A 26944-nucleotide genomic window follows, 5' to 3' on the forward strand; every position below is an offset into this window, starting at 1 on the left:
GGAATCTCCTTGCAGTCATCTGGGTGAGCTTTGCCAAACCTTTGAAATAATGAGTTAACTTCTTTTGCTTGTCTTCTGTCAGGTAAGCCATTTGAGAGGTTGTGTCTAGATTGGTTCCTAAGAAAGTAATTTGCTGGGATGGCTGCAGTCTTGACTTTTGGAAGTTGACTGTGTATCCCAGAGCTTGTAGCAATTGAATGACATAATCCAAGTTTTTTGTCAAAATCAGTCTGTTGTCCGCTTGTATGAGGCAGTCGTCCAGGTACGGGTAAATTTGGATCCCCTGGAGCCTGCAATGAGCAATTACTGAAGCCAGGCATTTTGTAAACACTCTGGGTGCAGTAGATAAGCCAAATGGCAATGCTGAGAATTGATAATGCTCTGGCCTTGCAAGAAATCTGAGGTATCTTCTGCAGCTGTGTCTGATAGGGACATGCAGGTATGCCTCCTTGAGGTCCAGAGTAATCAGCCAAGACCCCTTGCCCAACATGGGAAGGAGTTGCTGTAAGGTCAGCATTTTGAACTTTGGTACTATGAGAAAGGTGTTTAATGCGGACAAATCCAGTATTGGTCTCCATTGTGTTTCTTTTCTTGGAACAAGGAACAATCTTGAGTAAAACCCCTGGCCTTGTTCTTGTTGTGGAACTTTTTCTATTGCATTGATCTGAGCAAGCAGAGAAATTTGCTTGAAAGCCTCTGCCCTCGGTTTTGGTAGGTTTGGCATGCCTTGTTTCCTTGGTAAGGTATGAAAGTGGAACCTGTAGCCTTGGTCTATAATGTCCAAAATCCATTTGTCCTTTGTCAATCTGTGCCAATTGTCTGAAAACAGAGATAATTTTCCGCCCAAGGGAGCTTCTGTTTGCTCTTTGGTTAGCGGAAGTAGAGGAAAGTCATTGGGATTGTCCCTGTGGGGCAGGAGAAGCCCTGTGTCACTTCTTTGGTTTGCTGGTTGCCATTGTCGTCCCCTGTAGGAACCTCTGTATTGTCCTCTTCCTCGCCACGCCTGCTTTTGCCCCTTTGAAATCTTTCAGGATTAGGAAAGGACCAGTTTTTTGAAGGCCAATTCCTGCTGAATCTGGGTGGCTGAACCTGGAGGAAATCTTTGACTGTCTGAACTGACTTGGCTTTTTCCTCAATGGTCTTTAATACATCTTTAGCATTAGCACCAAAAAGCTTGTTCTTTTCCAAGGGTGCATCAAGAAGTTTTGCCTTAACATGATCTGGTAGAAGTTGTTCTTTTAACCATGCATGTCTACGAATGACCGCCCCTGTCATAGCTGCCCTACATGAAGCTTCCAATGCATCATATCCACACTGAAGGAAGTGATTGCTAACTTGCTGAGAGTTGTGTACAGCCTCCTGCAAAGACTTCCTATCTAAAGGATCAGGAGAGGCCAATGTTTTCTGTAAATCATCTAACAGGAAATCCTGATATTGAAACATATGAAAGAGACAATTGAGAGCTCTCATAGATAAAGTAGTGGAGGTGTAAACCTTCTTCCCCATCTCTCTAATGACCTAGCTTCCCTGTTGGAAGGCAAAGGATTTTTGGAGGTGGTAGCTGAAACCCCTTTCGGCCCCTGTGAAATAGTTTCTAAATCAACAGCATGGGCCCTAAAGAAATGAGAATGTGTTTCAGGAACTCTATAGTATCTGTCCGGCTTGGCAGGAGCAGGAGGGAGAGTATCAGGGGTAACACTGGAGTCAGAGTATAAATCATCCAAAACATCAAGCACAGGAGGTATAGCTAAGGGCCTGTACTGGGGCTTTTTAAGGAAGGTACGAAGGCACTTTCTGGAATCAGAAAATTCCTGGCCTTGCCACTTAAAATGTTCCCTCATGAAATGCAGAACTTCCCCAAAAGAAATATCCTCAGGAGGGGAGGCCGAGGGGATGGAGTCCTCTGCATCTGAGTCCTCGTAGGTCTGGAAAGGCTCTTCCTGGCTATCGGAGTGGCCGGAGGCCTCAGAATCTTCATCTGAAGGGAGAGGGTCAGTGGGCTCAACCCTGGGCCTCTTATCAGGAGGAGGCTGGGATCCTCTCTCAGGATGGGCCTGGGAACCTCTGATCATGGAGATTAAGTCTGCTGCCATAGTCATGATTTGTGTTTCAGGAGTAGGCTGAGGTAAGGCTTTAGCAGTAAGGTGCTTGGTCTTGCTGGCTGCCTTAGCACGTGTGTAGGCCTTGATAGACATGGACATGGGAGGCCTAGCAGCTCCACGTGCAGGAGTGACCTTATCCACAGCAATGGTCTCGGGCATTTCCTCGGTTTCAGTATCCGGAGGAAAATCAATAACTGGGGTCGGTGTGGTCTCCGGTATCGGAGGTATCGGTAATGTGGTGTCTTCGGTTCGGAGCGGTGAAATAACCGCCTCAGAGGGAACTGGGGCACTCGCGGTAGGTTTTGGCGTGGTGTCGGTGGAAGACGTGGGCCGAGGATGGCGGTCCCGGTCTTTACGTTTTTTAGGAGTCTGCGATGTCGGTAATTCCGACGGCATCTTGTAATCGAATTTTTCACCGAAAAAGTCTTCAGCGAACTCTGCCCGGCGCCTGAGAGTGCGCTTATTGAAGCGAGCACAGGCGGCACAGGCCGAGACGTCGTGGTCTGGGCCAAGGCAAGGAAGGCAGTAAGAATGGAAATCCTTATGAGGTATTGGTTTACCACAAGACAAACAATTATTAACTTTTTCAGTAATTTCTGACATCGGTGGAGGCAAGAAAAGGTCCCCAATGGGGTACTTAGCTTTTTTGATGACTTCGGATCGAAGAATACAGGAGCTGACCGACCGGCACTTGCGAACTGCTTCTGCTTTGGGCACCGCGCGGCAAGAAAGACTGAAGAAGATGGCGTCAGCTTATGCTTATGTACTCCTGCCGCTCTGACGTCGGAGAGAAATGCGACATCAGCCGACGTCGGACACAGACTTTGGAATCCGGCCGACCGAGGGCTGCCTGAGGCAGGACAACCCATATGTTATGACTGCAGTTGCATTCTTGAAGGACATCTGGACTATACTAGCTTAGAAAGGCAGGAAAACAAGTATTTTTTTGTTTCTTTCAGAAAATAAAGCAGATACAATCAAACAAACACTTTAAATGCACAGAAATGGCTATCACACTTGAGTGTGTAGCCTACAACAGTTAAACAGGTAATTTAAACACAAAAACAACTTTGTTAAAGTGCAGGCAGTAAAATAAGTACAATATGTAGCTGAAACAAGCTTTTTAAAAGACAAAAACTCTAAAAAATCAGCGTTTTAGGTGGAATTAGCTAAAGGCAGCAAGAAAATGCAGAAAAATGATACTTAATCACTCCAAAGTCTCTATTTTGTCTCTCTGCTGCTGTAGAACTCTGCAGGGCACCAGGCAGGAGCTTGCTGAGCTGTATACATTTGTCCAAAGAGGACAGCCAAACAGTCACAGAGGATGAGACTTTCAGTCATTAGTGGCTTCTGAAGGAGCAACACCAGAGCGACAGAGAAAGAAACTGATGAGTGGTCTGGCTTCTGAAGGAGCAACACCAGAGTGACAGAGAAAGAAACTGATGAGTGGTCTGGGGAGACAGATATGGCCACAGCAAAGTCACTCCTCAGAAGATAAGGTGAAGATGAAGTTAGATTCAAGTCCAAAACTTTTCTCTTCTTGCTTATTGGGGAGAGAACAACACAGGAGTCAGAGCCCGGGACCATATCTCTACCATAAAAGTGACTGACTAGCAGGTAGCAGAACCTTGGTAATTATAGCCTTAAATCCTGACTAAAACATTAAGGTTTGAAGTAATATTTTGGTAACAGCCACCAAAAACACAAGTCCTATATACCAGCAAGAAATTTTGACAGAAAAGTTAAACGTTTCCACAAAGAAAAAATGGTAAATCAGAAAGTATTCCATAATGGAATACTTATCTGCCCAACATTAAAGAAGTGCTAGCTATAATGCATAAGAGAGCTCTTTGACAGAAAGTTCTGAAGGCTTGATACCCTAAATACTGACTTTATACCACTACCACTGTCCTCAAGCTGTACAGCAATTCAGGTGCCCTAAAGCTTTGGACGCTGGCCAATTGCTCAATACTTGGCTAGATATGTCTCATGTAGCTTAGGCTTCTGCGACAATGATATAATTGAGGAGTATAACTTATGTTTTCTGTCTTTTCTACTACAGTTCTTGTAATTTATCACTTCAGCCATATGAGGCAGGAACCATTTACATGCCCACCTCTAACACCACCAATTACTAGGCAAAATACTGCTAGGGCCTGCATGCTATTATGGTGGTTAAGATGCTAGTACAGGACCGCTATACAGTAGTATGTTTCTGCAGATATCCATAGTGTGCAGCTTTTCTAAATATATGACATTGAGGTACTTACCTGCCCCAGCTTAACTGTTTTTGGTTGTTGACAGGTTAGACTTCCCCAGACCCCGAAAAAAAAAAAAAAAAGTGAAACTCAATTGGTTTTAGGCTATCATGACAGTAGCCCACATCCTCTCCAGGACACTTGGAATGAGGCACTGAAGACACTGTTATAATGTCACTAAGTAAAGACTAGATACACACCATATTAGCAGTGATACCCTTATAATTTTACCAGATACACTGCAGTCCCAAGTAAAAGCTGTTCACCAGCCGGTTTACCTTTACAAAGCCGAATCACGGTGGTGTGATTGCTCATATGAGCGAATCGTAACCAAGAAAATGAAAACAGCGACAGTTTTAAATGTTCGAAAATCAGCAAATCGAAAAGTAGATTCGCTGATTTTTGAACAGTCAAAAAAAATCTAATGAAGTGTAAAGCAATGGGGGCAAACCCCCCCTGCACCCCCCATGTGGTGGGCTACACCCCTACTTTAATATTCTAACTCCAAGATCGCACTACAGTGGGGAAAGGGACCAATTTCTGATCCCCACTATAGTGCAATCCATCCCAAAATGTCGAATGTGCAATGAGCAAATGTCACTGTGCACTCGCTCATTGCACATTCAAACCTTTTTCCATTCGGCATTTGCAAACCTTGCAAACGGCCTTTCGGACAATTGCTGTTCGCCCGTGTGCAATACACACACATGAAGGTAAACCTCACCAGCCTATGATCATGTACATTAGCATTAATACACAGGAAACATAAGTTGCCTGTTTGCTCTGGCCTGTTTTAATACAGATATCATCTTCTTAGGTCATATAATCAATATGCAGATCAGTCCACAAGTTGTCTCACTCTGGTCTGTTCAGCTTGGTTCTGGCAAACTCAGAATTTTGTGACATCTGGCACACTCATTACACATTCAAAAACTAGTGTAATGCACTATCACCATATACCACCTGTAGCTATAATCAATTCAACAACCAAAAGGCTGGGAGTTCAATTCCCACTCCAAGTGACTGGATTGTCGACACAGTGGTACAGCATTAGGTAGATGCTGCACTACTGAGTGTGTCAGCCTTTGGATAAGACATTAATTGGAGATCCGATGTGCTTTAGTTGATGACAGCTCAGATGGATGTAAAAGATCCCACTGCATCTCTTGAAAACAGTAAGGGAACTTCCCCTGATGACCTATCCAGATTTCCCTAGTAGTAGAAATACCACCATGATTCTTAACTGAAAAGAAGACACTAGCCTGGTCGGACTAACCCGGTCAACAAAGGATACATAACATAATTAAATACTTGTTATCAATACTAGTCTATCTTCATATTCAAACTTCTACACATTAATAAATATCCCCATCTAACTTATATGGTTTTGTTGTACCAAAATGAGGAATAAGACCCCAAACTAGTTTCTTCCACCTAATGGAAACAAAATCTCAGCCCTTAATTCCCCCTAACCAGACTGCCTGAACTGTAGCAAAACCACTAACTTACATTTTTTCAGCTACACCATGTGAACTTCTATATTTATGTTTACTGTTGCTTTTACTTTTATCATGCCTGCCTCTGACTCTATTGACTAATACATGTTACCACTGTGTAGTGTCTACTAAAATCTATACCTTTATTCAATGTTACATGAACAGATGTCTAAAGAAATACCTTTTATTCCATCTTCTTACAATACAATGGTTACACAAGGATCCAGCTATTCACAGGAGAAAAGATGGGTTTGCTTACACTCTGAGGATCCATTCCCCAGGATGGAAGGAGGACTACACCTCTCAGAGCCTCTTCCTGTCTGTTAAAGTGAAGGATGAGTACTAAATAAAGCCCTCCCTAGTCAAGGGTGGGAGATAATGCTATGGAAACAGGAGACCATCTTAACAAAAGACCTGCCCCAGCATGATATGTTCATTGACTGCTCTCCACTTTAGCATTTTGGTGGAACTCAGGTAAAAGCCAAGGACTGCTCATAAGGCTCTTCCAGTAATCCTCATTCTGAGCACTTTCAGCTACCACTGTTCTTGTTCTGTTTCAGCATCAGATAAAAAGCATTCTCTTCCTAGGCTGATGAATGGCTGGGTAAGGCAAGTGCTTCAAGCCAAGTTCCTCTCCCAAGCTGCAGACAGGGTACTGATGCAGGTTATGGTTTGTTAGCTGATATCAGGAGTACAGTACACAGAAAGATTTGATGCTTTTGGAATTAAACGCAGAAACTCTTCCAAAAACATCAGTCCTGAGATATGAACTGTGCAATTGTCTGAAGAGATGTCATAGGCCCTCTGGACAGGTGTAATCATCTAGTGGAGTGTGTTATGCCAAAGTGCCTGCCACCATATGGCAGCATTCATCCCCAAGTGTATCACATGGTATCTGCTACCATATGGAAAAAGAAGTTATGTACCTACCATAACGTTCCATGTTAGTTGTCTTCTTCTTGCCTTCTTTCTTGCTGTTTGGGTTCGGAGCCGATCCTCGGCTCCAACTCGGCCATCTTCAATAGCTCGAGAGCTGTTTACTGGCTTGAGGCTACCCCATATCCCATGATGCCTGGTGCTAGTTACCCAGATCTCGTTTGAAAAAGCTATTCCAGACATAACTAAGGAAGAATTCTGCCCTAGTAGCCTCTTGGGCCTAACCGTGAAGCTATCTAAGCAGAAAAGGACAACCAGAGAAGGTTCAGCCAATGAAATCTGAAAAAGGGAGCTCCTCTCGATCCACTAGGATAGGGAGATGGAGGGTGGGATGCAAGAAAGAAGGCGAGAAGAATACAACTAACATGGAACGTTATGGTAGGTACATAACTTCTTTATGTTAAGTTGTCTATCTTGCCTTCATTCTTGCTGGTTGGGACAGCATCCCTAGCACCAACCATCCTGGGTGGCTCATTGGAACAGACTCTTCAGAACAGTGGAACCAAAATCAGCTCTGTTTCTGGAAGCAATGTCCAGTTTATAATGAGAAATGAAGGTATGTGGGTTAGCCCATGTAGCAGCTGCACAGATAGATTCCATGGGCAACCTAGATTGGAAGGCCACCGAGGTGGCCAATGCCCTAGTAGAGTGGCCTTTTGGTTTGATAGATAATTCTTTGTTTCTCAGCTGGTAAATTAAGGAAATAATGTGAGATAACCACCTAGATAAACTTACCTTTGAGACTGGAAGGCCCTGTCTGCCCTCAGCATAGGAAAGGAAGAGTTGGTCTGACTTCCTGATGTCCTTTGTCCTATGCAAATAAAAACGCAGTTGTCTGTGAACAAACAACTGGTGCAATTTATATTCTGCCTTATTGGTGTGATTAGGAAAGAACACAGGAAGGTCTATGGGCTGATTTAATTTATTTTGTGAACAGACTTTAGGAAGGAAGGAAGGATTGGTCCTTAGAGAGACCCTATTGTTATGAAAAACTAAATATGGAGGACGAATACATAGAGCCTGAGCACCGAAACACATCTGGCAGAAGTAATGGCTACCAGAAAAAGAGTCTTCCAGGATAAAAACTTAATGGAGCAAGATGCTGCAGGTTCAAAAGGTGGCAAGATTAGGGAAGCTAGTACCAAATTTAGATCCCATGGAGGTGGGGGGGGGTCTCTCACTGGGGGCCTAAGCAGAGTGGTTCCTTTGAGGAAGGCTTTACACAGCTTATGAGACATAATGTTGTTAGAAGACAACTCAATGTGAAAATTTGAAATGGCAGCTAAATGAACCCTGATTGCAGCAGAAGCAGAACCAGAATGAAAGAGTTCCGTTAAAAATTCCAAAATCTCGTGGACAGGGGCTGAAAAAGGGTCTATATTCCTAGCCTCTGTCCAGCAAGAAAAACGTTTCCACTTGCTAGCATAAGTTTTCCTAGTTGTGGATTTGTGTAATGAGATAATTTCACGCACAGAGGATGAAATATTAGGAAGCCTGGCTAAGGTTGGAAGTGGAGCAACCAAGCTGTGAGCTGGAGCGTTTGAAGGGATCGATGCAGTCTGCCCGACTGATGAATCAGTAGATCTGGAATACGATCCAGAATCCAAGTCTGATCGACAAGGTAATGATGCAGGAATGGGAACTATATCTGTCGAGGCCAGTAAGGAGCAATGAGGATCATTCTGTAACCCAACACAGTTGCTCTCTGTATGAGTTTGGGTATTAGGGGAAAAGTACAGTTTTGTACCTACCATAAATATAGATGTCCGAGAGGTATGCATCTGCAGTCCTAACATATGGGTTGTCCTGCCTCAGGCAGCCCTTCGGTCGGCCGGATTCCAAAGTCTGGGTCTGGCCTCGGCTGATGTCGCACTTCACCCGATGTCATAGCTGCTGTTAATTGGGTATAAAGGCATCAGCCGACGCCATTTTCCTCAGTATTTCTTGCCGCGTGGTGCCCGAAGCAGAAGCTGTTCGCAAGTGCCGGTCGGTCAGATCCAGAGATTTCTACTACCGAAGACTTCTAAAAAGCTAAGTACCCCATTGGGGACTCTTTCTTGCCTCAGCCGATGTCAGAAAAAGTAAATAATTGTTTAACTTGTGGGAAACAAATACCTCATAAGGATTTCCACTCTTACTGCCTTCCTTGCTTAGGCCCAGACCACGACGTATCAGCTTGTCTAGCCTGTGCTTCTTTCAACCGACGGACACTTAGAAGTCGGTCGGAGTTTGCAGAGGAGTTTTTTGGTCCCGCTTTTGCTTACAAAATGCCGTCGGAGACTCCTACTTCACAATTAGCTAAAAAGCGTAAGGAAAAGGACCGACACTCGCGGTCCGCGGTTTCGGCCGAAACCACGGTTAAGCCAACCGCGAGTGTCGCGGTTTCGGCTGAAACCGAGTCCTCGGTTCTTCCTTTGGCCGAAAGCATGCCTCCAACAGCCGAGGCCTCACACAGCATGGCTGAATCTGCTACTGAAATTTCTCTTACTGTAGCAGGCACCCAGGATTTATCAGATACTATTCCTTTAGACATATCTACTCCTGCACGTGGAGCTGCTAGGCCTCCTCCATCTATGTCTATCAAGGCTTTTTCTAGGGCTAAAGCAGCTAAATCTTCTAAGGCCTTGCCTGCTAAAACCCCCTCACACAGGCCTACCTCTAGTTCACAAATGCTCAGCCTGGCTGAGGATCTCATTTCTTTGATCAGGGGATCCCAACCTCACCCAGACAGGGCCTCTCAACCCCCTCCAGAGAAGAGGCCTAGAGCAGAGACATGGGAAGCTGCTGGAAGGACCACTGTGTGAATAGGAGCCACTGGAGAATTCTCATGTGAAAGCGGGCTAGGGGAACAAGAAGAATTGCTGATGCCATGGAACCCAGTGTTTGAAAGACGAACCTGACTTGAATCCTGTTGCATGTTAATAAAATCTGCACTTGCTGGCGAATTAATTATATCCTGTCTGGTGGAAGACTCGCAAACATGTTCCTTGTATTTAAATTTGCGCCTATGTAAGTGATATGCTGACAGGGCAATAATGCAGATTTTTCGAAATTTATAGTGATGCCTAGCCTGGAACAACTTTTGATTGTGTTGTCTCTGGCTTGTAGGAGGCGATGCCTGGTGGTAGCAGTGAGGAGCCAGTCGTCTAGATACGGAAACACCTGGAATCCCTGACGTCTCAGGTGAGCCATAACCACTGCCATGCATTTGGTGAACACCCTGGGGGCTGTGGTGAGACCAAAGGGCAGAGCTCTGAACTGATAATGACTGGCTCCCACCTGGAAGCGAAGGAATCTTCTGGAGCGCCTGTCCATTTTGATGTGGTAGTACGCATCCTGAAGATTTATAGAGCACATCCAATTGTCCTGACCCAGGAAGGGTAGAATGGACTGTAGCGTGACCATCCGAAACTTTGTTCTTTGTACAAATCTGTTTAATCTGCTGAGATCCAGAATGGGTCTCCAGTCCCCTGTCTTTTTTGGTACCAAAAAGAACCCTGAGTAAGTTCCGGATCCGAGCTGATCTGCCGGGACTTCCAGGATGACTCTTTTGTGTAGCAGCTTTGAAATCTCTATGGCTGCTTGGTCCCTTAGATTGGGTGGAACATCTAGAAGGGACTTCTTTGATGGTAACGAGGGTTGAGCAAAGGGAATTCTGTAACCTCCGGATATGATCGACTGTACCCACTTGTCTTGAGGTAGATCTTGCCAGGCTTTGGGGTACAGTGAGAGCCTTCCCCCGACTGCCTCCAGAGGTGGGCAGCCGGGCAACCCTTCAGGGATGCTGAAAGGGCTTCTCAGAGAAGGATTTTCTGCTGCCCTGGTTCTGTGGACCCCCTCTGCCACGAGGGCGGCATCTGTTATTGTTCCCTCCTCTGCCCCTGGAGGGGAACTAACCACATGTGTCAGGCAAGGCTCCCTGGGATTTCCGGAACCACATCTTTCCACTCTTCTGACCCTTAGGGTATGGTCTAGAAGGAGTGGAAAAATGGACTCCCACGGCAGAGAGAGTCTTGCCTTCCTGTTCACACCTGGTTAGGGTGTCCTTCACCTGTGATCCGAAAAGAGCGGAACCATCAAAGCGGTTATTGGTGAAAGAAGCTCTGAAGAGCTCCGCAAAATTACATGGCCGCATCCATGCGTGCCTCCTAAGGGCAATGCCTGTGCCTGCGGCTCTACTCACACCATCGGCTGCATAAGAAATGAGCCTCATGGAGGAGTTAACAACTGAATTCAGAGTCGCCAGCTGGGAGGCCACCTTAGCTTGAGCCCCCTCAGATGATGGATCTTGGAGGGTATCTCCAAGCTCTTTAGGGAGATCCCTCTGAAGGCGGGTGAAATGGCACAAATAATTCAAAGACTTCATGGAGAAGGTCGCTGAAGCAAACATTCGCTTCCCATATCTGTCCATAGTCCTAGACTCCTTGTTAGAGGGATGGACAGATGACGAAGTTTCTGCCAACTCCTTCTTTGTGGCTGCTGCTACCACCATGGCATCAACATGTACGCCCTTAGTCAAAAACTGTTTGTCCTGAGGTGCAGTTATAAATTTAGCAGGTCTCCTGGGAGTTGGTTTCACTGTGTCTGGAGCTGACCGCGCCTTTCGAGCCACCACAGACATAAGTGGGTTGAAAGGTGAAAACACCCAGGAGGTGGAAGTTCGGGAACCAAATGTGTCCATGAATACCGACTCATCCTCGGAAGGGGCTAGAGTATTCCAGTTCCCCCTCTGCCTAAGCATTTCCAAAATGTCTGAAAAGGAGACATCTTCAGAGGGGGATCTCGGGGGACCCTTCCGAATCCTCTAAGTCAGTATCTGATGTGACAGACTAAGGGGAGTCAAAGTGCTTCCTCTTGCACTTCCTTTTATGAGGTGGCTCCTCTGAGTGATCGGGGAGGCCTCAGAAGACACCCAAAGGGGTGCCCTGGAGTGCTGGTTCCCCACGCTTGGGGCCTGGAGGAGGGACAGAGGCAGACACAGGCACCATAGGGGGAAGAGACAATGGGGTTGACCGTGGGACTGACTCGGGGGCCAGTACACTCCTCATGACCTTGAAGGCGCCCCCGCCCAGGCGCAGAGAAGACTCCGGTTCCGAAGAAACCGGAATCCCTCCCCGCACCAAGGGAGACGGCTCCGAAGCCGATGTAGGAGCTGAGCTCACCTGCGCCGAAGCTCCGAGGGGGAGAATGGGGTCGGACAAGGGTCCGAAGCCACTCTCCTCCTCGGAGACGATGAGGGAGTCCCGGCGCCCAGATCCCTCCAAGGACGGTGCCATGGAAGGGATCGGAGCCGACAGAACCGAAGGAGAAGGTATCGGAGCCGACGGTTCCACGACTCGAACCCCAATGAACTCCGGCTCCGAGCTCAAGAGAGGAGTCGGAGGAGGAATATCTGCAGAAGTGGACGGAGCCGACACCTGATGAGGGGGGCTGGACAACATTCTCGCTAGGGCCTGTGATTTCAGCAGCCTACTGACCCCTCTCTCCAAGTCCTGATCTGAAAGTCTAGAGGACCGAGAGGAGTGAGAGGACCTATGACTGTGCTCCGATTGGAGCAGAGGTGACCGTGGAGCAGAGCGTATCGACTCCAAGGAGGGAGACCTAGATCTCTTTCGACTCCCAGATGGCTCCGAAGTACATGCTGGAGCCGACTGGGAGGGAGGGACATCGGTTCCGGCCGGAGCCGAGGTGAATGGTGGAGTCTCACCCAGCTACAGCTCAGAACTGGGAGCCGAAGACTTAGGTGGCTTGGAGGATTTCACAGGCTGAGCCTTGGCCAGTGAATCCTGGGGCTTGAGCAAACCCCGAAGGATTAACTTATTTTTGCGCTCCTGCAGGACTCCTGGGCTGAAAGCATGACAAACCGAACAAGAGTCCTGCAGGTGCACCGTGCCCAGACAATAGACACAAAAAGTGTGACCATCTGTCAGAGACATCTTCTGACAGCATGAGTCACACTTCTTGAATCCGGACACTTTAGTATCCTTGGACACGTTACCACACACACACCAAGGTAAGTACACACATACACAAGAAAAACAAGTTAGCAGGTATAACTAATCAATATAAACTATACAGCTAACGCACACTGAAACTAAGTAAAGTCTACTACTACAGACACTATCTAAAAACGTTTTTTTTTTTTTTTTTAAACTAGAAAAAGACAAAAAAAAAAAAAAAAAGGTTAGCCTCTAATTTAAACGGCTACCGCGAAAGGGAAGGGAGGGGTGGGGAAAACTCTCTAAGTAAAACGAGTTTTCAAGAAAAAAACAGGAGGGATAAATGCTGTTTAGAGAATATAGCTAGGGGAACAGTACAACTAAGAAATTAGGTACACTATAAAGGAAAAATTCTAGTAAAAATAGAAAAATACAATAAAGTATACCAGCCTGAGCCAGTAAGACAACCTCGCAGTCTGAAGCGGCAAACAAGATCTGGGTAACTAGCGCCAGGCATCATGGGATATGGGGTAGCCTCGAGCCAGTAAACAGCTCTCAAGCTATTGAAGATGGCCGAGTCGGAGACGAGGATCGGCTCCGAACCCAACCAGCAAGAATGAAGGCAAGATAGACAACTTAACATCATGTATTCCCCAAGCACAGGGACTCTTCATTATTAAAAAAATGATGTATTGGACACAAACCGTGATGTGAGGTCCATATTCATAAAACAGTGACAGTACTGCTATCCTTGAAATGTTTCTCAATTTAGAAAGAACAGTTTTATGTGGAGTCCATAACAAACGTGAAGTATGACAGTGATATAAGCACTATCAGTAATGGCTTAATGTGCAGTGCAGTGGTTTATCATAATGAGCTACAAACAGCACATCTAAAAGACTAATTTAATTTCTGCAACTTAATTTTGCTTACTGCCTGTATCTTCTGAATAAATCACTTAAGAATATGAACATTCCAAAGTAAACCTGAAAACAAGCTTTAGTACCTTGTAGGTCCTACTCAGCTAAAAAAAGACTACATAAATAAATTACACTACTAAAGCCAAAGTATGTGAAAATGTACAGTGTCCATTACAAGACTTAATAAAACTAGTACTAAATAAAATAGATTCACTTACTCAGTTCTCGATCCACAGCAGCCACAATGCAGTTTTTGGGTATTTCAATTATGGCACTAATACCTGCAATTTTTAAAAAGTGTCAATCAACATAAATATCTTTTACTTTTCGTCTGCTTTGCCCATGCAGACTACAATATATGCATACACAAGTCTCTATACAATATATGCATACACAAGTCTCTATATAAATACTTCATTACATATTCTTTTACAATTACATATTCCATTACAGTTATCACTTTCATCTTAGTAATGCTGCAAACTACTACAATAATGTGCTGTTACCATGTATGTCTAACACCCCCACTACTGAAATAAAATGGTGAGTCAAAGGTTTTATGGAAATCATGAGTAAAAAAGCAAAAAATGGCCTTAGAGTACATCATTGCACTGGTTATAGGTTCATAGGTTAGTACTAGGCTAGCTGCCCTTGCGAGCCATTGTAAGCCTAGCCAATTATCCCTTGCAATAATTGAACTCTGCACCTTGTGTTTCTAAGGCAAACACCTTAACCATTAGGCCACCCTCCCAACCCCAATAGGTGCATAGATTAGTACTAGGCTAACTGCCCTTGTGGGCTATTTTGAGCCTAGCCAATTACCCCATGTGAGAATCAAACCCTGCATCTTGTGTCTTTAAACACCTTAACCATTGTACCAACCTCCCACCCTTTATAAACAGATAAAGATGGTCAATTGTGCACCTTTGATTTCTCTTTCGCTGTCTACCCATATATACATGCTCCTTGGAAGTTGGTTGATTCTGAACTACTGCAGTATCATGAATAAAGTTATGTGCCTCTCAAAATGAAATTATACTTCCAGCAATTAAAGCAAGGCACCTTACAAAATCACTTTAAAATGTAATACATGATATTGTAAAAAAATAAACTGAGGCATTAAAGACAAATCAGAAAATTACTCAGGTTACAGTCACAGGATTCTAAATATTTATAGGACCTTGCCATACCCAGTTGTTGTTGTTGTATCTTTTGGCTTTTCCCAGTTAGGGGTTGCCACAGCAGAACTCCGGTCCGCTAATGATTGGCAGTAGATTTTTACGTGCCGAGTTGCCGGCCCTGATGCACAACCTTCAACGAAGGTACGCCCATTCACGCATGTCTCTACACAGAAGACGCTTTAGCTGAGAATCAAACAGGACAATGTCATACCCAGTGCCAGGCTTTAAATCTTTTCTTTAAGGAAGAGAAACCAGTTAGTGCTGGAGTAAATTTGACAGCACCTGTCCAGTCATAAAGGTTTAGTTTAAAGGAAGATCATGAATCAAACTGTATAACCTATACAAGAAGATTGTTTAGGGGAAAGGGGAGGTGCTGAGTGATGAATCTAGCTATCACATTCTGTTTATTTGTTGATGAAGGTTCAGCTCTCTAGTTATAGTGTTAGCTGAGCTGCCTGTATTACTGAAATATAGGTGGTCAACCACAGCCGATCCTCAATGTCAAGGTCAGTGAGGCACAGATCACCACTCAGGCATCCATAACACACAGAATACAGGAAGACAGTTTTCAGTCTCTCCAATGTGGAAGACATTTTTTGTTAGGAACCACTGGTACTCTTTGAATTTGCTGAGATGTAATGTAAGATAAGTGCCAAAGGAGCACTGTATTCTGTAACAGGTATGATCAGTGCTGAATGCAAGAGGATGTTTGGTTACAAGTTGTGCTAAGCAGAAGGATTTCCTGAGAACAGTTGCCAGGTGGTTATCTAAAGAGAAGAAACTGTTGGCCAAAGTGTCGAGGCTCTTGACTGCCTTTTTAAGGATGCGTTATCTACACTGAGGATTGCATGTTAAATGTCCTATTACATCTGCTCTAATTGGGACTGCCAGATCTACACATTTGTCTGTGTGAGCATCAAGCTCCTTATTGAAGTTGCTGCAGTTGGCTGCTGTGTCTGGGTCAGCGATAGTGATGTCATGGCTACATTTGGAGATTTCATCATATAACTCTATAAGATTTGACCTTCTGAAGTCCTTAAATATGACGACTTTGGCTACAGGGCTGGTTTTGAGAGTAAATGTCAAGAGTTTTTAGTTTGACTTAAATGGAGAAGGAGAGACTAGGGGTGTAGAAAGTACAGTTGTGTACTCTTACCATAAATGTAGATGTTCGAGTGTATTCACTGTTGCAGTCATCACACTTGGGTTATCTGCCCGCAGGTAGCCCTCAGTCGGCCCGAATACCAGAGTCTTGGGATTTCTGCATCGAATGCTGTCGCCACTTCCAAGACGTCAGGTCATCAGGGGTATAAAACATGCAGCCGATGCCATTACATCAGTTTTTCTTGCCCTAGATGTCAGGAGCCCTCAAAATAGGAAGCTATTACATGGTGTGGAATACCTCCAGTAAAAAGTAAATGCCCCTGCCATAAAAGATGGCCATAAAGAGGATAGGAAAAAAGGATAGAGAAAGCCAGGGGGCTGGAGGGAGGGAAACCAGGACTGCAACAGTGATTACACTCCAACATCTACATGTGTGGTAAGTGTACACGACTGTACTATGTTCTTCGTGTTTCACTGTTGCAGTCATCACACTTGGTTTGATTCCCAAAGCTGAGGAAGGGTGAAGGCAGTCAAGAAGTGTTGGGGGTGGCTAGCAGGCCTTGTAACACTGTTGTAGAAAATCCAGCTCTGGATTTAGAAAAAATAGTTAAGTGGTAATGCTTGGTGAAGGTGTGTACAGAACTCCAGGTTGCAGCTTCCAGGATGTCGCTGGTGGGGACCCCCATGAGAAATGCTGTAGAGGTTGAAGTAGCTCTAGTGGAATGAGTTCTGATCCCCAGAGGACTAGGTTTTCCATGGTGCTTGTAGCAGAAATGGATGCAGTGTATTATCCATTTGGAAATGGTTTGTTTCAAAATGGCCTTGCCCTCTACCCCTGTAGCAAAGTTGACTAATAGCTGGTCAGATTTTCTGAAAGGCTTAGTCCTGTCAAGGTAGAACCTGAGCTGTCTGTGCACGTCCAAGGAGTGCAGGATCCTTTCCCCTCTATTCTGAGGATTAGGGAAAAAGGTTGGCAAATGGATGGATTGGTTTAAAGCCACACTGGATACCACCTTGGGCATAAAGGAAGGGTTAGTCCTGAGGGAAACTTTGTCAGCATGGAAAATAATGAAGGGCTCCACCACCATTATTGCCTGTAACTCAGGCTGTTTTCCAGGAGAGGAATTTTAACTCTGGTGAAGCAGCAGGTTCAAAAGGGGGAAGCGTGAGCTGTTCCAGTACAACGTTAAGGACCCAGGCCAGGGTGGGAGCTCTCCTAGGGGGCCTTAAATTGTTAGCTCCTCTCAGGAAAGTACAGTTGTGTACACTTACCATAAATGTAGATGTTCGAGTGTATTCACTGTTGCAGTTATTACATTTGGGTAATCCTGCCGGCAGGTTGCCCTCAGTCGGCCTGAATTCCAAAGTCCTGAGTCCTGCGTCGGCTGCTGTTGCCCCTTCCCTGATGTCAGGTCGTCAGGGGTATAAAAGAAACAGCCGACACCATTTTCTTTAGTTTTTCTTGCCCCAGATGTCAGGTGCCCTCTGAAAGGGTAGCCAATTTTTATACATGCATAAATATAAACTTTACCTTCATCTACAAGAACATACACCACATAGGTTGTATAAATCAGAGAATGAAAGATAGGTTCCATTATTAGAAAGGGGGACAGCGGGTGGGTAACCTGGACTGCAACAGTGAATACACTCGAACATCTACATTTATGATAAGTGTACACAACTGTACTATGTTCATGTTTCACTGTTGCAGTCATTACATTTGGGTAGAGTCCCAAAGCTATGGTTGGGAGGCTGCAGCTAAACAGCATTAGGAGCGGCTATGAGGCCCTGCAGAACTGCAGTGGCAAAGCCTGCCCTGGATTTAGAGTAGAGTGGCAGATGATAGTGCTTTGTAAAGGTGTGCACTGAACTCCAAGTAGCAGCCTCTAAAATGTGCTTGGTTGGTACTACCCTGAGAAAGGCTGCTGAAGTGGCTGCAGCTCTGGTTGAATGTAGCCTAATGCCCTTAGGCACTGGCTTGCCATTGTGTAAGTAGCAGAAATGAATGCAGTGGCCTATCCACTTTTAAATAGTCTGCTTTGAGATAGCCTTTCCTTGTGATCCTGCAGCATATGTCACTAGTAGTTGCTCTGTCTTTCTGAAAACTTTGGTTCTGTCCAAGTAGAATCTAAGCTGTCTGTGTACGTCTAAAGAATGCAGAATTCTCTCCCCCTTATTCTGTGGATATGGATAAAAAGTTGGCAGATGAATTGTTTGGTTAAGAGCCACACTGGACACCACCTTGGGCATAAATGTTGGGTTTGTCCTCACATAGACCCTGTCTGGATAAAAAATGATAAAAGGTTCCACAGCCATGAGTGCCTGTAGCTCTGAAACTCATCTTGCAGAAGTTATTGCTAGGAGCAGAGCTGTTTTCCAAGATAAAAACTTTATATCAGCAGTAGCAGCTGGCTCAAAAGGAGGCAGGGTGAGCTTTTCCAAGACATAGTTGAGGTCTCATGAAGGCACTGGTGTTCTCCTTGGAGGCCTTAAATTTTTGGCTCCTCTGAGGTACTGCTTTAATAAGGGATGAGAAAAGATTGGTGGCTCTGTATTGTAATGGCAAAAATGGCAGAGGCATGCATTTTAATAGATGAAAACGATAGGCCTTTGTCCAGCATCTTAGTTAAGTATTGCAAAATCTGAGGAATACTTAGCACAGCTGTATCAGTTCCTTGTGCTTGGTTCCAAAAACAGAATCTCTTCCATTTTCCAGCATAAGATTTTCTAGTACTAGGCCTTCTGGCTTCCAAAATGACATCCATCACAGCTTTACTGAGAGGTGTGTTTTGTATGACTACATTATCCACCATGCTGCCAGGTTTAAAGTCCTGAGTTGGCTGTGCAGGATCTGATTGATTTGCTGGGACAGTAGATGAGGTATTTGTGGTAAGGTCCAAGCTGGGCATTGAGACAAGTTCCTTAGGATTGGATACCAGTACTGGCAGGGTCAGTCTGGGGCAATCAGTATCATCTTTGGCTTCTCCAGTCTGACCTTTACGAGTACCTTGGGGAGGAGAGGCAGTGGGGGAAGGCATATACTGATAGGTTTTTCCAGCTGAAAGATAGGGCATCCACTTTCCATGCTTATCTGTGATAAGTCCTTGTGCAGAATCTTTTTAGTTGGTAGTTGTGAGGGGAGGCAAATAGATCTGTGTCCGAGTGTCCCCATTTCCCTGTTATCATACTGAAGACTTGTGGATTCAGCTGCCACTCATGGGGATCCATGAGGTTTCTGCTTAGTTTGTCTGCCAGAGTATTTTTTCCTTCCTGGCAGGAATTGTGCCTGCAGATGTACTTGGTAAGTCAATGCCGTGTCCCACAAAGTCATGGCTAGTCTGCAAAGGGGGTAAGAATGTGTGCCCCCCTGCTTTACATACCACATGACTGTGGTGTTTTCTGTCTTTATCAGTAGTTGTCCCGAATGAAGTAGGTCCTTTAAGGCTGTCAGAGCATTTTGAACAGCTAGCATCTCTTTTTGCTTGATATGTAGATGCATTTGGTTTGAGGACCATGTGCCCTGAATGCATCTTCCTGCCATGTGGGCCCCCCAGGCATAATCTGATGCATCTGTTGTTATTGTCTGCCTGGCTGGGGGTAATGTGAATGGCTGTCCCTTGTTTTGGTGACAAGTCTTTTCACACCATTGAAACTCCTGTTGCAGGCAGGGAATGAGAGTAATCATTGTTTCCAAGCTGTGGCAATGTTGAGTCCAAACACTTTTTAGGTACCATTGAAGTTTCCTCATATGCAGTCTTGCATATGGAATTAGTAGGATGCAGGATGCCATGAAGCCCAAAGCCTGCAGAATTTTTCTTGCAGATAACTGGGCCTTTGTTGCCAACATTTTGAAATAGGTAGTCAGTTGCCTTTGTTTGTCTGGCGTGAGATAAGCCATCTGGGCAGTTGTATTTAAGCTTGCACCCAGGAATATTATCTCTTGAGACGGTACTAGCTTTGATTTCTTTTAGTTGACTGTGTATCCTAGGTATGTTAGAAGTCTTTTCACAAATGCCAGATGTTGTAGAAGAATGTCCTTGTTCTCTGCTTGAATTAGACAGTCGTCCAAGTAAGGATATATTTGTATTCCTCTTTGTCTGCAGAATGCAATTACTGGTGCCAGGCACTTTGTAAAGACCCTGGGCGCAGTAGATAAGAAAAAGGGCAGTGCAGAGAATTGGTAATGTATTGAGCCAGCCTTGAATCTATGGTATCTTCTGCATAATTGTCTGATTGGGACATGCAGGTATGCCTCTTTTAGGTTTAGAATCACAAGCCAAGCGTTCTTGCCCAGCATGGGCAGAAGCTGCTGCAAAGTCAACATCTTGAATTTTGGTATATCCAGGAATGTGTTCAGAATAGATCCAGTATTGGTCTCCAGGCCTTGTCCTTTCTGGGTACCAAGAACAGTCTTGAGTAAAATCCTTGTCCCTGCTCTTGCTCTGGTACTTGTTGAATGGCCCCCATGTCCATGAGGGATGACACTTTTTTTTGTGCTTCTAGCCACTGATTTTTTGGCAGATATGGCCAGCCATTTGCCTTTGGCAGGGTATGGAAATGGAACTTGTAGCCTTGTGACACGATATTTAGAACCCACTTGTCCTGGATTATAATGTGCCAATTTTGAGAAAAAAGTGCTAATTTTCCCCCTAAGGGTGCTGCCAGGAGATAAGTGCTTGGTGCAGGCAGGGGAAAGTCATTGGGACTGTTTCCTGTATGGTTGTGATTTGTCGTCTCCAACTTTGGAGGTAGAAGCACCCCATTGTTTTGACCTGTATGAAGCACCTGGGATCTGCCTCTAGGGTGTCTGGATCTGCCCCTTTGAGGTCTGTCTGACACAGGAAAGGACCAGTTCTTTGTAGGCCAGTGTCTACTAAACCTAAATGGCTGTACTTGTAAAAAATCTTTGACAGTTTACATAGATTTAGCTTTGTCCTCCATTTTCTTTAACACCTCTTCTGCCTTAACACCAAACAAAGTATCATGCTGTAAAGGTGCATCTAATAATTTAACTTTGACATGCTCAGGCAGATTTTGTTCCTTTAACCAAGCATAACTCCTAATTACAGAACCCGTAACTGCGGCCCTGCAGGAGGCCTCCAAAGAAACAAAACCACATTGCAAAGTATGCTTTCCAACTTGTTCAGCTGCATGCAATAAATCCTGCATTTCCTTGTTTTCTGCACATTCAGAGTTTAACAACATTTTCTGTTTAAGCAATGCCATGACATGTTGCTGATATTTGAGCATATGAAACTGACAGTTTAAGGCCCTTATAGCCAAGGTAGCAGATGTGTAAACCTTTTCTCCCCATCTATCCAGTGCCCTAGAATCTCTGTCAGAGGGGGTAGGGTTTTTTGCAGCAGAAGTCTTAACTCCTTTGAGACCCTGTGAAATAGTTTCTGGGTCTACAGTAGGTTTTTAAAAAGGAATTTATGAGAGTCAGGAACCCTGTAATATCGGTCAGGCTTAGCAGGAGCTGGAGGTAAGGAGTCAGGGTTAAGACTAGACTCCGAAAACACATCATCTACAATGTCTAACACAGGTGGAATGGCTAGTGGCCTGTGTTGAGGTAGTAAAAGGAAATCCCTGAGCCTCTTTTTAGATTCTGAAAAATCTTGGCTTTCCCAGTGGAAATGCTCCCTCATAGTATGCAAGGTTTCCCCAAAGGAATAGTCCTCTGGAGGAGAAGCTGAAGGAATAGATTCTTCAGCATCAGAATCCTCATGGGGGTGGGGGGGGAGAGAATATTCCTGATCAGAAGAGGGATCGGAAGAAATAGAAACCTGATCTGAAGATTCATAGTCAGTCTCTTGCCTAGGCCTCTTATCAGGAGCGGGATGGGAACCCCTGATCAAGGTAATCAAGTCTTCGGCCATTTTGAGCATTTGTTTTTTGGGTATAGAGGCCTGTCCACGTGGCTCTTGAGTTTGTTTCTTTGCTTTGGAAGGTGCATTAGTCTTTGCCTTTGAAGCTGAAGTAGGTTTAATGTAAAGATGTTTAGGTCTGAATACACCCTCAGAAGCCAGTGCCTGCTCAGCGGCTCCGGACCCATCTGAGGTTATAGTATCTGAAGCTCCAATACCTTGAGTTTCCAGCGGCATGGCCGACTCCACGTGGGAGTCGGTAGCGGCCTACTACTCTAAAGTAGTGGGCGTCAGGGGCTGCAAAAGTGCCTCACAGAGAACCGGTGAACCGGCGACTGGCTTAGGAGAAGCTTCGTCATCGGTTTTGGGTCTCTGTTGTCTATCTCTCTCCTTTTCCTTGCATTTTTTGTGAGCTCCAGTAGTCGGATGGGTATCCGACGACATTTCTGGATAATTAAACTGGCGTCCAAAATAGTTTAAAGCAAAATCATACAGACGCTTAATAGTGCGTTGGTTAAATCTAACACAAAATCGACAACGAGAAATGTTGTGATCAGGGCCTAGGCAAGGAATACAGTAAGCATGAAAGTCCTGATGAGGTATTTGCTTTCCAGAAGAAATACAATTATTTACTTTTTCTGACATCGGTCTGGAGCAAGACAAAAGTTTCCCCAACGGGGTACTTAGCTTTATTGAAGACTTCGGATCTGAAACTCGAACACGAAAACCTCAGGAGTTGGCCGACCAGCACTTGTGAACTGCTTCTGCTTTGGGCACCGCGCGGCAAGAAAGACTAAAGAAAATGGTGTCGGCTGCTTCTTTTATACCCCTGACGACCTGACGTCAGGGAAGGGTCAATAGCAGCCGACGCAGGACCCAGGACTTTGGAATTCAGGCCGACTGAGGGCAACCTGCCAGCAGGATTACCCAAATGTAATGACTGCAACAGTGAAACACGAAGAACATCTGCTTGATGAGAGGGTGAGAAAAGAGAGGAGGCTCAGTACTATAATGAGCTGAGACGGCAGAGGCAACAATCTTAATGGATGAAAAGGATAGGCCTCTGTGGAGCAGCTCTGCTAGGAAATCAAGGATTTGAGGTAAGTTGGGCACAGCTGTGTCCTTTCCTTGAGACCGACTCCAAGAACAATATCTTTTCCACTTTTCAGCATAGGATTTCCTAGTACTAGGCCTTTTGGCCTCAAGGACGTCCAGCACCTGTTTGATGAGGGATGCTGGTGGTGTATACACGGGATAAACCAGGCTGCAAGGTTTAAGGTTTGCAGCTGTGGATGCAAAATCTGTTCCTCCTGCTGAGACAGCAGGGAAGGTGCCTGATGTATGTACCAGGATGGCACTGCTGTCAGACTGGGTAGGAGTGGGTACCAGTGCTGGTGGGACCAGTCTGGTGCAATAAGGATTGCCCTTGGTCTGTCCTGTTTGATCTTGAGTAGTACTTTTGAGAGGAGGGACAGAGGAGGAAAGGCATACATTGAGAGGTTTTCCCATGTAAAGGATAGGGTTGTCCACCTTTCAGGCTCTGCTGTGAGGGTTCCTGGTGCAAAATGTGTTCAATTGGTGGTTTTGGGGGAAGGCAAAAAGGTCCATCTCCGGAGTTCCTCACCTCTGTGTTAGAAGTTTGAATGAGTTGGGTTCCAATTTCCACCCGTGAGGGTCCAGTAGATTTCTGCTTAAGTCATCTGCCAGTGAATTGTACTTGCCTGACAGGAAATGAGCTTGTAGGTGTACTTGGATGCTCAAGGCTGTGTTCCACAGAGCCATGGTTAACCTGCAGAGTGGGTAAGAATGAGTCCCGCCCTGCTTGTTTATGTACCACATAACTGTGGTGTTGTCTGTCTTTATCAGGAGCTGTCCTGGAAGGATAAGGTATATGAAGACTGTCAGAGCATTCTGTACAGCTAGCATCTCTTTTTGACTGATATGCAGGGGAATTTGTTCTGGGCTCCATTTGCCTTGAATGCATTTGCCTGCCATGTGAGCCCCCCCCCCCCCCCATGCACAGTCTGATGCGTCTGTTGTCAGGGTTTTGGCGGTGAGGGGTTGAGTGAAAGGAAGTCCCTTGTTGTGGTTGCATGCTTCTGCCCACCAAAGGAACTCTGCCCTTAGACAAGGTATGATAGGAATCACTGTTTCTAGGTCCTGAGAATGTTGACACCAGAGACTTTTAAGTACCACTGAAGTTTCCCCATATGCAGTCTTGCATATGGAATTAGCAGAATGCATGAGGCCATGAACCCTAGGGCTTGCAGTATTTTCCTTACTGATAGCTGGGTTTTGTTGGCCATTAGTTTGAAATAGTTTGTCAGATGGACCTGCTTTTCTGGAGTGAGGAATGCCATCTGGGAAGTTGTGTTCAAGCTTGCTCCCAGGAATGCAATTTGTTGGCTGGGCGCAATTTGTGATTTCTTTTCATTGATGGTGATTCTCAGTGAAGTTAGAAGTCTTTTTACAAATGCCAGGTGCTGAAGTGGCAATTCCTGACTGTCCGCCTGAATCAGGCAATCATCCAAGTATGGGTAGCTTTGAATATTTCTCTGCCTGCAGTATGCAATGGCTGGAGCCAGACATTTTGTGAATACACTGGGCGCAGTAGATAAGCCAAATGAAGTGCACAGAACTGATAGTTCATACAGCCTGCCCTGAAACATAGATATTTCCTGCAAGATTCCCTTATGGGGATGTGCAGGCAGATAAGCTTCTTTTAAGTCTAGGGTGACTTAACCAGGCAGCCTTGGCTAGCATAGGAAGAAGCTGTTGCAGTGTAAGCATTTTGAATTTTGGGACCACCAGAAAGGTGTTGAGAATTGATAGATCCAGGGGACAGGGCAACAAAAGCTCTCTTTTCTGGGCACCAGGAAAGTACAGTTGTGTACACTTACCATAAATGTAGATGTTTGAGTGTATTCACTGTTGCAGTCATTACAACTGGGTTATCCTGCTGGCAGGCTACCCTCAGTCGGCCTGAATTCCAAAGTCTAGGTCCGGCGTCGGTTGCTGTTGCCTCTTCCCTGATGTCAGTGCGCCAGGGGTATAAAAGATGCAGCCAACGCCATTTTCTTCACTTTTTCTTGCCCCAGATGTCAGGTGCCCCCAAAAGGGTAGGCTAAAAAAATATCAATAAAACATGCATGCACCAAAGTATATATTTTGCCTTCATCTACAAGCAAATACACCACATAGGTTGTATAGAATAGAGAAGTACAGATAAGTTCCAGCAAAGAAATGGGGGATGGCGGGTGGGTAACCTGGACTGCAACAGTGAATGCACTCGAACATCTACATTTATGGTAAGTGTACACAACTGTACTATGTTCCTCGTGTTTCACTGTTGCAGTCATTACAATTGGGTTGAATCCCAAAGCTAAGGTTGGGAGGCTGGAGCTAAATAGCATTAGGGGTGGCTATTAGGCCCTGCAGAACTGCAGTGGCAAAGCCTTCCCTGGATTTAGAGTAGAGTGGTAAGTGATAGTGCTTTGTAAAGGTGTGCACTGAACTCCAAGTAGCAGCCTCTAAAATGTCTTTGGTTGGAACTCCCCTGAGGAAGGCTGCTGAAGTGGCTGCTGCTCTGGTTGAAAGTAGCCTAATGCCCTTAGGAACTGGCTTGCCATTTTGTGAATAGCAGAAATGAATGCAGTGGCCTATCCACTTTGAAATAGTCTGCTTTGAGATAGCTTTTCCTTGTGATCCTGCAGCATATGCCACTAGTAATTGCTCTGTCTTTCTGAAAGCTTTGGTTCTGTTCATATAGAAGCGTAGCTGTCTGTGTAAGTCCAAAGAATGCAGAATTTTCTCTCCCTTATTCTGTGGGTTTGGATAAAAGTTAGGCAGATGAATAGTTTGGTTAAGGGCCACACTGGACACTACCTTAGGCATAAATGTCAGGTTTGTCCTCAGAGAAACCCTGTCTGGATAAAAAATGATAGAAGGTTCCACAGCCATGAGTGCCTGTAGCTCTGAGACTCGTCTTGCAGAAGTTATTTCTAGGGGCAGAGCTGTTTTCCAAGATAAAAACTTTATATCAGCTGCAGCGGCTGGCTCGAAAGGAGGCAGGGTGCGTTTTTACAAGACATAATTGAGGTCCCATACAGGTATTGGTGATCTCCTTGGAGGCCTTAAATTTTTGGCCCCTCTGAGGTATTGCCTTAATAAAGGATGAGAAAAGATTGGTGGCTCTGTACTGTAATGAGCCGAAATAGCAGAGGCATGAATTTTTATAGATGAAAAAGATAGGCCTTTGTCCAGCATCTCAGTCAAGTATTGCAAAATCTGAGGAATGTTTGGTACAGCTGTGTCAATTCCTTGTGCCTGGTTCCAAGCACAGAATCTCTTCCATTTTCCAGCATAGGATTTTCTAGTACTAGGCCTCCTGGCCTCCAAAATGACATCCATCACTGCTTTAGTGAGACGTGTGTTTTGTATGACTACATTATCTGCCATGCTGCCAGATTTAAGGTCTTAAGTTGGCTGTGCAGGATCTGATTGTTCTGCTGGGACAGTAGATGAGGCACTTGAGGTAAGGTCCAGGCTGGGCATTGAGACAAGTTCTTAAGGAACATCCGTGGTGTGGCCAGTCTGGGGCAATCAGTATAATTTTTGTCTTCTCCTGTCTGACCTTTAGGAGTACCTTGGGGAGGAGAGGCAGAGGAGGAAAGGCATATACTGTTAAGTTTTTCCAGCTGAAAGACAGGGCATCCACTTTCCATGCTTGTCTGTGATAAGTCCTTGTGCAGAATCTCTTTAGTTGGCAGTTGTGAGGTGAGGCAAATAGATCTATGTCCGGGCATCCCCATTTCCCTGTTACCATGCTGAAGACTTGTGGATCCAATTTCCACTCGTGGGGATCCATGAGGTTTCTGCTTAGTTCGTCTGCCAGAGTATTTATCTTTCCTGGTAGGAATTGTGCTTGCAGATGTACTTGGTAAGTCAATGCTGTGCCCCACAAAGTCATGGCTAGTCTACAAAGGGGGTAGGAATGAGTGCCTCCCTGCTTGTTTATGTACCACAAGACCGTGGTATTGTCTGTCTTTATCAGTAGTTGTCCCGAATGAAGTAGGTCCTTGAAGGCTGTCAGGGCATTTTGAACAGCTAGCATCTCTTTTTGATTGATATGTAGATGCATT

The 26944-nt window shown here is 45.1% G+C and overlaps 1 protein-coding gene across 3 annotated transcripts in view; it reads right to left on the bottom strand.

The window, feature by feature from the left end:
- WDR41 (WD repeat domain 41) overlaps positions 1-26944 on the bottom strand; it is a 1028182-nt gene that overhangs the window by 486487 nt on the left and 514751 nt on the right. For all 3 annotated transcript variants that reach the window (XM_044063698.1, XM_044063697.1, XM_044063699.1), the window contains one exon: positions 13870-13932. In XM_044063698.1, coding sequence (XP_043919633.1) covers positions 13870-13932 — 63 coding nt within the window. The remainder of the gene's footprint in view (positions 1-13869; positions 13933-26944) is intronic.

Source organism: Protopterus annectens, chromosome 2.part2 (assembly GCF_019279795.1).
Source record: "Protopterus annectens isolate FY-2018-M chromosome 2.part2, PAN1.0, whole genome shotgun sequence".
Taxonomy (NCBI): Eukaryota; Metazoa; Chordata; order Ceratodontiformes; family Protopteridae; genus Protopterus; species Protopterus annectens.